Genomic DNA, 10004 nt, shown 5'->3' with positions numbered 1-10004 from the left:
GAAAAAATACGGTCAAAGGGAAAGTCAGGTCTCCAGCTTAGGTTTTGTTTTGGACTACAGGCCTTAGAGTTGTAATTTTTTTATTTGTCCACCGGGTGGCGCCCTTGCTTCACATTTGACCTCTGCTGGAAAACAGCGGGCTGCTTGGACAGACCTGCCGGAAATGACGCCTCTTTTCCGGCGTGCAGCAGCGGATTCGCCCGCTGATCGTGCGGACCAGTTTTTGGTCCCTAGGACCATGAGAGGGTGCATTTTTTTTTTTAGTCAACAGGAAATGACGTATTTGTTGTCACGTGGTATCGGACGTGTGGGCTGGAAAAAGCAGTCCCCGGTGATCGTGCCCCGGTGATCGTCGCGACTTACCCCGGCAACATGCACTTATTTCGGCCTAGAGGAGGAGCATTTGCCGCCTGGAGACCATTTTCTGGTCCTGAAAAAAAAAATAAAAGGCGATCGAAATGACTGTTTGTGCCAATCTTTAGTCCATCTAAAGGCCTAATTATAATAACAATCAAATATTACTTCAAATGTTTTTTTGGGAAAATATTTAGTTTTTTAGTTTTTTTTTTAGTTTTTTTGTGATTTAAAGGGTTAAAACAACGAAAATATAATTAAAACTTTATATGAATATTTCAGGGAGAAGTAGTTTTAAAAGACTGACCAATTTAAAGTTAAAAAAAAAAATTAATATTTAATATTTTTATTGCACTTTTTGGGCGTGGTCGATAGTGTGCATTTTATGAAATGCGCTCCTGGAAAAAAAATAAAAGGCGATCGAAATGACTCTTGGTGCCAATCTTTAGTCCATCTAAAGGCCTAATTATAATAACAATCAAATATTACTTCAAATGTTTTTTTTGGAAAATATTTAGTTTTTTTGTTTTTTGGGGCTAAAAAAACAGGGCGCTCATGTAATGAAACTGGGATTTAAAGGGTTAAAACAACGAAAATATTATTAAAACTTTATATGAATATTTCAGGGAGAAGTAGTTTTAAAAGACTGACCAATTTAAAGTGAAAAAAAATATGAATATATAAAGTTTTTATAGCACTTTTTGAGGAATGGACATTTATTGTCCTTAGGCACAAAGGTGGATGCATTTTTAAGGTACCTCCAAGGGTTAAGAAGTGAACCACCTTAAATGTGCAGGAAACGCAGAGTTAATCCTGAAATTAGCTGGATAAAACAAAAGTGCTTCATAGTATGGGCCTCTGGTCTCAGTTCCCCACGGAAGAGGATTAGGGCCAACAAAAAACAAAAACGTGGGCACATCTTTTCTTTTTTTTCTCCTTTTCCAGATTAAAGTCAGAATTCTGACTTTTTTCTCAGAATTCTGGAAAAGAAGAAAAAGGACATACCCATGTTTTTCCCCTCGGTGGCCCTAATCCTCAGTTGTAGTTTAAACATTCAGTTCTGTTCTACTGTGAAAAAACAAACAAACAAATAAATGTTCTCATGAGATTCGCAAATCATTGCATTGTTTTTATTTACATTTTACACAGCCGGATATTGTTTTATCCGCCTATGAAACAAATGATCCATTTTCTGTCTACAGCCTATATGAGATATAAAATCTTGAATCACATGTAATAGAAATGGAAGTAACTATGGCAGCAGAAATGAGTGGGCAAGAAAATCCTGTTTTTAAAATTTTTAAACTAAGAAATTATCCTAGATCATGAACTTCTTCACGACTAAGTTCAACAACACACTACATGTGAGGAATAATGACTCATCAGTGGCTATATCTGATTTTGAAATGAATGCTTACTATGAAATATGAAATGAGACTCAGTAATCATTATCGTTTGGTACAAATTTAAATTTAATGAAGTGAAAGTCATTTTCAGAAATCAAGAAAAACCAAACTCCTCAGTGGATTCACATCTTCGAAACAGCTACCTTTCAGTTAGTCCCAAAACAGATCTGCAAGGGTACAAACTTAAAAAAAGACAGGGATGAACACAGGGAGGGCAAGTAGTCACTGCTCGAAGTTCAGAATCGCCCCGAACGTTCTCTGTCTCTGGAGCGACGTCTCTCATGGTCACGGCCGCCTCCTCGACCCCTGTCCCTGTCTCTGTCCCTGTCCCTCGAGCGAGACCGCCTGTCTCTTGACCGAGACCGAGACCTGATGCGGCTGTAGGTGTGAGGAAGTAGAGGATTAGGAACCGTGACAAAATGTGAAACATCCGAAGGTTTAACGACGTGCCTGACATGCAAAGTTTGTACCTCTTCCTTCGACGGCCGTAGAGCTCTCTCCTCAGCTCACGTGAGATGGGTTTCAGATGCATGAAGTTACAGAAACCACCACGAGTGCATTCCCTGTGGAGAGAGCACACAAAGCATATGAAAACCAGGGCAGCAAGAATCAGAGAACCCAGAGGACATATTTCACCCATCTCTCTACTATACTGGCTTCTCTTCATTGGTCCCCTCTTGAATCAAGAATCTAATTTAAAATAATTCATATACAAGGTCTTGAATAATCAGGCCCCATCTCATCTTAAAGACCTCATAGTACCATATCACCCAAATAAAGCACTTCACTCTCAGACTGCTGGTTTACTTGTGGTTCCTGGAGTAGTTAAAAGTAAAATGGGAGGGAGAGCCTTCAGCTTTCAGGTCCCCTTCTCTGGAACCAGCTCCCAGTTTGGATTCGGGAGACAAGACACCTGCTCTACTTTTAGGATTGGGGTTAACACTTTTCTTTTTTGCTAAAGCATATAGTTAGGGCTGGATCAGGTGGCCCTGAATCCTCCCTTAGATATGCTGCAATAGCTGTAGGTTGCTGGGAGATTCCCATGATGCATTAAGTGTATCCTTTTCATTCCCCGTTCTTTCTCTCCAATCACTATGACTTTATACACCACTCTCCATTTAATCATTAGTTATTATTAATCTCTAGCTCTTCCATAGAATCTTCTAGAACCTGGTTTTGCTGGAGGTGTCTTCTCATTAAAAAGGAGTTTTTCCTTCCCACTCTCGCCAAACCACTTGCTCACAGGGAGTCATCTGATTGTTGAGTTTTCTCTGTATTATTTTAAGGACTTTACCTTACAATATAAAGCGCCTTGAGGCAACTATTGTTGTGATTTGGCGTTTTATAAATAAAAATTAATTTAATTACTTTTCCCAGGAACAAACAGAAGCTTCTAGTTAGAAACTTTACCTTGAACTTAAAAAAGAAGTACTCATGAGTGGACTGTGACAGTGACTTTCATTAGGCGCACCATGAATAGGATACCAAACACTGCTTTAAACTTTAAACCTCTAAAATGAATCAGCTAATTGGCAAATAGGTCTTACTTGTGCTGATTAAATGATCAGAAATTGCCGAACAGATCTGAGTTTCTGTTTCTCTCCAGCACTTTTTTTTTTTTTTTTTTTACAATAAATAAATAAATACATAAAACAAGGTAAAATAATCAAAACTGGCCAAACCTATACTGAACAAGAATTTCACCACTGCTAAACAATATCATATTTCTACCATCCTCACTTTAGTTCAATAAAACAAATACTGAACTACTGGAAACACATAGCTGGTTTTGCAAATGAACTTGATGTTGGAAAAAACAAAAAACAGTTTAGGACACAGTCTGAAGCTGTCCTTTATTACATGTGGTACACAACATTAAACAACTGGAAATACTGTGTTGGTTTTGGCTGAAGCAGCTGGCTAAACAGAGCGAATAATAATGCAACGGGGGGGGGAACAACACACACCAGGCATCTGCTCACTAGCTGTGAATTTACCAAACTATTATAATCTGACTCTGTATCAGAAAGCTGGCCCACCCTGACTGTGTTGGATATTCCTGTTCTGGACCCTCTGTAAGGCCTTTTGGGGTTAAATACAGCTTGTAAGCTGTTTCCTTTGATGTAAAACTCACCCGATCTCATACTGGCGACAGCAGGCTTCTCTAAAGTCTGTGACAGGAGACAGCTCAGCATGGATGGGCTGTCCATTAAACCACCGATTGTTTAGGTCTATCACAGCCTTCTCAGCGTCCTCCTCTTTACGAAACTACAAAGAGAGATGGCAGTCGAAGAGAAAAGTTATGTCAGTGGATCAAAGCCAAATTTCACTACATTTCAGGGAAAGTGGAAGCCTGACACTCACCTTCACATACACGTTTCCAACTAGGTGGTCACCGAGGTTGTCACATACGTTCATTTCCTCCACTTCGCCGTACTTTTCTTCCATCTCTGTGAACACCTCCTGTGAGGAAATGATAGAGAAGTCAAGTCTGATGTTATGTGCGCAGTGTTTGGGAGTAACGGAATACATGTACCGCCGTTACGTATTTAAAATACAAAATATGAGTAACTGTATTCCGTTACAGTTACCATTTAAAAAGGTGGTATTTAGAATACAGTTACTTTGTTGAAATAAATGGATTACACGGCGGTATTTTCCTGTTTCATATTGTCGTGGGTCAGGACTGTTTGGGTTTTGTTTGACAGCTAGGTTCCAGGTGGCAGCGTTATGGTTGCCATGGTTACAGACTCTCTGCGACTGTGTGTTTCCTGGGTGAGAGAGCGCCTTTTTGTTGTTGTTGTTGTGCTAAGCTACAGAATGCTACAGGCATAGCCCTAAAAAATGTAGCATCATGGGCAGTGTAGTCTGTGCTGCAGGAAGAATGGACTGCCATACACGTTATGTGTCTGTGAGCGTGAGGAGGGAGAAAAAGGAAGTAGAAAAGTACAAGCTGTCATCGAGTAGAAACGGGAGCTGGAAGCATGTAAATATAATAATAACCACTTCAGCCAAGAAGAGTGCCTGACGAGCCCAGTTGTAAGTAAGCTATTAAGACTCAATTGTACACTGTGTTCCTGTTTTCCTCCGAAACAATAAGTTCCGTTGGAGCAGCCTTTCAACCCTCTCTCTGTCTCTCGCAAGCAAAGTTGACTCACACGACAAAGTAAAGCTAGTTTTCGGCTATGAGCCCGACACAGAACCCGCCGTATCAGTCAGAGGTCCCTTTACTACGGTTCGGAGCTGCGGACCTTCAGTAATAGTAATAAATCACACAGCAATAGTACATTCATGCAGTTGTAAAAAACATGATAATATATTAAGTAATCCAAAGTATTCAGAATACATTACTCTCATTGAGTAACGTAACGTAATACGTTACAAAATACATTTATACATTTTCGGGCATGTATTCTGTAATCTGTAGTGGGATACATTTTAAAAGTAACCTTCCCAACACTGTGTGCGCATTGTGAGCATTGACTACAACAAATCAGTTAAGAGCCTGTTAAAGGAAAATATGCACGACTCCTTTCTCAGTGGGAAGCTGAAGAAGATATCTGAACCCACTCTTCTGTTTGTTCAGTGAATGTGCAACAGCAGCTATCAGTTAGTTAAGATACGCATGTAAAATCTTTGAAAGAGCACCAAAATAGATCTTTTTCCAAATCAATGAACACAACATTTAGCTGTTTTAACCCAAGCTGTTCCCCATATCCAGTATTTATCTTAGACTAAGCAAACTAACTGCTGGTTGACGTTCACCATACAGACATCAGAATGACATCAGTTGTCATCCAATTGCCCAACAAAAACTATATTTTGCATGATGTCACACCAATCCAACAACTTTGCATCTTTTATTTTTAGTTCTTGAGAATGGATCTTCATTAATTACCTCAAACACGGTTAGAAACAAATGCACCAGTGGAAAAGCGGTGCGGTCATGGTTTGAGGCAGAGAGGCACAACATGAGAAATACTTCACAAGGGAATGAATTACCTCAAAAAACTCATCATAGTGCTCCTGCATCTCCGTGTCACTGATGGTACCTAGTGGTTAAAGATAATTCACAGTTTCAGCAACAAACACTAAGTTGCATAAAATAATTGCTTGCAATGACATCAATGGTCAGTTCACATTAACTGCTCGTTTTCAGGTGGTAAACGTAATTAACGTGCAAATGCATTTCTTTAAATTAATAGGTGTGAGTTAGCATTCAAAATATCTGATAAATGAGACTTGAGAAACACCCTTAAACAGCGTCATGAGTGGCACTGGCAACCTATGCTTGGAGCAAGAAATTAGGAACTGATCTGAGCAGAGCCAGGGAAAGCTCGCATCTGTTTGGGAAATCTGTTTATACTTTATATGCTTGAAAGTAAATAAAACATATCCACAGATATATTTAAATATTTTAGATTTTAATATCAGCAAATGTCATTATCAGTATATCGGTCTTAAAATCCCTGTACGCAGAACGCTCTTTCAGAATAAACCTCAGACTCTAATGTCTAATTTGTCTGTGATCCAAACAACACAGGTTAAACCAAGCTAACCTTTAAATGTAACAAATGTCGAATAAGATTAAAAAACAGCTAACCAACAGTTTGTTATAAATAACAGAATAAATAAATCCAGTGAATAAGTGCTTAAGATGTAGACATGAATAATCTATACACAGTGTAATTGTTGCTATATTCCAGATAGAAGACACTTTTCAGTTGGCGTGTTTCTGTAAGTACAGCTAACACATTGATTTTAATTAACTATGTAAATAAAACCATTAGAAAGGGCTTGATAAGCTTCGCTTCATTGTGTCACTTTAAACCTCAACTGCTGTCTACTCGCAGCAGCACGGGTGGCAAACAGACACAACATGGGTAAAGGTCAATAAAAATAAATAACTTTTCAGACACTCACAGACCACATTTTTAATAATAGTAATATTTTAATATATAATAATAATGGTCTATTTTTTTTTTTTTTTACTTACAGGTCAGGCCGTCCACAGACTGGGCGCTGTTCTGGGGGTTCCGGTAAATGTTCAGGAGGGCAATCGTCTGAAGCACAAACGTTGATGATGATGAGCACTTATACACATTGGGTATCAAATTACAATATTTAGCAGATCAAGCCAATCCCAAAATCAAAAATTGTGATTGTAAAGTACACTTTTATTTTGTGCGCAGTTTATTAACTCTTATTTGCCATTTCTGTGAGGTCTGTGCTGCTCTTTTATCAATTTGAATACTAGAAATAAAACTCGAGGATCGGCAACTTACCTGGCTAAATGTCGGCTTATTGTGTAATCTGGAGCAGCGGTCACCATGTCGGCAGGCACCAATTTTAAAATAAAAAGAGCAGTTCACCCTGTAAAACAAAATATATTAAGAGCACTGAAAAATGGGAGGCTGTACTCTCAGGTGAGGTAAACATAAAAACAATGTTTATTAATATTTCTGAATACAAAAAAAAACAAACAAACTGATACCCTAAAAGATCTAGATGGGACTAGAAAACATGCAACACATAACAAATAACATTAAAAAGAACAAGTATGGAAAACCCTGTGAACTCCTGGTAGTTTACATGACTACTGACATTATTTCTTATTTCATTGTATCTTCTTCCAGCTGCTCCTACCTCAATCTGCCTTTCCTCCTTCACTACATTCATCAATTATCTGTTGTTTTCCTTGTTTCCCTCCTTCCTAGCAGCTCCATATTCAACATCCTTTGTCCAGTATTTTCACCACGTCCAAACCATCTGAACCTTGCTTCTCTATCGTTGTCTCCAAATCACTTGAGTCATCCTATTTTACATATATACTCATTTCTAATCCTGTCCATCAAGGTCATTCTCAATGTCAATCTAGCATATTCAACTGTTTTTTTGTCAGTGCCATTATCTCCAAACCATGCATCATAGCAGGTCTCACCCCTGACACTCCTGCCTGCACACTCTTCTTCAACTGTTGTTTCGGATGACTGTATGGCCCAATATTTCAGAATTGTTTATAATACTGAAAAAAGTACGTTTCCGTCACCTTCGAGTTGTACCATTTACTTAAATGGTAAATTTCAAAATTCTACTGTACAAAAAATCAGCTCAATTTCTTCATAATCGCCCTGCTCTAATACACCCAAACTACTGCTGGTTACACATTCCACTTTCACTTTACATGATCATTTTACTCAGTATTGAACCGTTTTCACTCAGTATTATTATTAAAAAAATTTTTAATAACAACCCATGAAGTTTTACACGTTTTCATTTCAATGTCTGCTTTACATTTCTACGAGGCTACGTTGCTTCATTGGGCATAAAACGCTTTTTTGTTGGCGGTTCAGCAAATTAACTGTTACAACCCGGAAAGAGGACAATAGAAAAAAAAGTGCAATGAATAAAATAGCGGTCTAGACAAATTACAAAGACGAAGTTCATTTACCTAAATGCGATTAATGAGCACTTCTAGTACGTTGGAGGTTTCCATTGTTTCAAACACGTGTGAGTTTTACAAAGTATGATATTTGTTAACGCCAATAAAGGGTCTAGTTTGTGCACCACTTACGCTCAACTTGGAATGTGAATTTACTATATTTTCATTTAAAGTTACCCGCTGTGATTGCTTTCTGACCAGCTCAGCACTGTTCATCACCCAGATGTTGCTAGCTAGCTTTTAGCACGCGCGGTTTTTCACTTGCGAAAGCTAGCATATCGCGCTAGCAGATAAAGCCACAGAAGCCTAGCCAGCTGCATGCTGTAAATACCACAAGACCAAATCCTGTCAGCAAAAAGTAGCCATAGGATAAACAGATGAAAATTAATACTGAAATTACCAAGTTAACATTAAATACTTACTTATCTTTTTCTGTCCCAAAAATGGATGCTAGGTACTCCGCCATCTTGGCTCGCTTGTAGCGTCAACAATTGTATTTCCGGTAAAGGGCCTCCAAAGTAAAAGCCTAACCTCTGTCTGCGCTAATAATAAAAAAAATTAACAGTTTATAAGGCACCCATTCATAGTATCTTTGTAAAATTATTTTTTTACCGGCATAGGGAACTGTCCTTTAAATTTAAAATGTAAAACGTGCTCAACTGCATAATGGTGGCATCATTAAGTTAAATTATCCCCTGTACAATGAACGGTTAAAATTTATTTATTTATGTGTGGCTCAAGAGTTAAAGTTTCTTTTGTTTCTTGCCCCTTTTTTTAAGATTAGAAACTCCCAAAATATTCCTCAACAGAGAAAAATCATTTATATTTGTACAAAAGCCCCATACTCTTACAGATTTTACATCTGATTATTTATTTTATATCCAGCTAATTCGACCCTTAATCTAGCAAATCTAGAGTTGACATATTTCAGAATTCACTAATCAACTTAAACTTGTTTTAAATTCTGATAAAATAAGGTCTATATTATACACATGCTTATTTAAAAGTATCCAGCCAGTCCATATTGAAACAAAATGAAACTACTGATTCTTATGGATGTTTAAGACTCTGCCTGGATGCTAGTCTCATTTTTAAGACCTATGTGGAACACCTGTGAAGAAAATCAAAAGGAAAGATTGGATTCATATTTTGAAACAAATTCTGTTTTTCAATCATTAGTCATCACATAGCTTTACAAGTCACAATTTTGTCTCTGTGTTATTATGGTAATATTGCTAATATACATGCTTCTGCATCCATCTTCAAGTTTCTTGATTCAGTCTCACAGTTGTAATTTATCAAAGCAGAATCTTTTCTTATTCAACCTTGCTATAATATGAAAAGATGTGATGGTAGCATTGTGTGATGTTTATTTCCAAAGTTATACTGCAAAGATTGCCTGATTACCTCTACTCTTTGATTACTATTAAATCAAAAATTAGATTTAAATGGAACAAGCAACAAGTCTCTGATTTCATTGGATCTGCATCTGAATCCCTGTATTCTTTTTCTTTCTGTACACAAATGTTTTTGAAAAGGAGATCTCATTCTCAGTGCATCAACCTGTTTAAATGAAGGATTTAACAATAGTTCACATGTACGTGTGTGTATTTGTTTTCCTTAGAAATGGTTTAATAATTTACCGATTTAGCTTTCTTGATTACATTTTCATATTACATCATTAAAAAAACAAAATGATAAATTACTGCAACATCCAACGCCTTGAAATACATGAAAGTGATACACAAAACCGACTTGCAATGTTTTACAAATAAAATAAGGAAACATGAATGCTATGGACT

The 10004-nt window shown here is 37.5% G+C and overlaps 1 protein-coding gene across 1 annotated transcript; it reads right to left on the bottom strand.

Annotated features, from left to right (window-relative positions):
* Positions 1–1808: 1808 nt before the first annotated feature.
* On the bottom strand, positions 1809–8722 carry u2af1 (U2 small nuclear RNA auxiliary factor 1). The gene is made up of 8 exons (XM_085249787.1): positions 8625–8722; positions 7046–7133; positions 6757–6823; positions 5763–5812; positions 4125–4223; positions 3895–4028; positions 2231–2323; positions 1809–2138 (listed from the first exon to the last, which is right to left on the bottom strand). The coding sequence occupies exons 1-8, from the start codon at positions 8666–8668 to the stop codon at positions 1997–1999; spliced, it is 717 nt and encodes a 238-aa protein (XP_085105913.1). The 5' UTR covers positions 8669–8722; the 3' UTR covers positions 1809–1996.
* Between the last annotated feature and the right edge of the window lie 1282 nt (positions 8723–10004).

This window comes from Mchenga conophoros, linkage group LG16 (assembly GCF_057382185.1).
Source record: "Mchenga conophoros isolate Kocher_MC1m ecotype Shallow Benthic linkage group LG16, M_conophoros_male_GT1.1, whole genome shotgun sequence".
NCBI classification, from domain to species: Eukaryota; Metazoa; Chordata; class Actinopteri; order Cichliformes; family Cichlidae; genus Mchenga; species Mchenga conophoros.
Note: the sequence above shows the minus strand (reverse complement) of the source record. Positions and strands in the feature narration are given on the sequence as shown.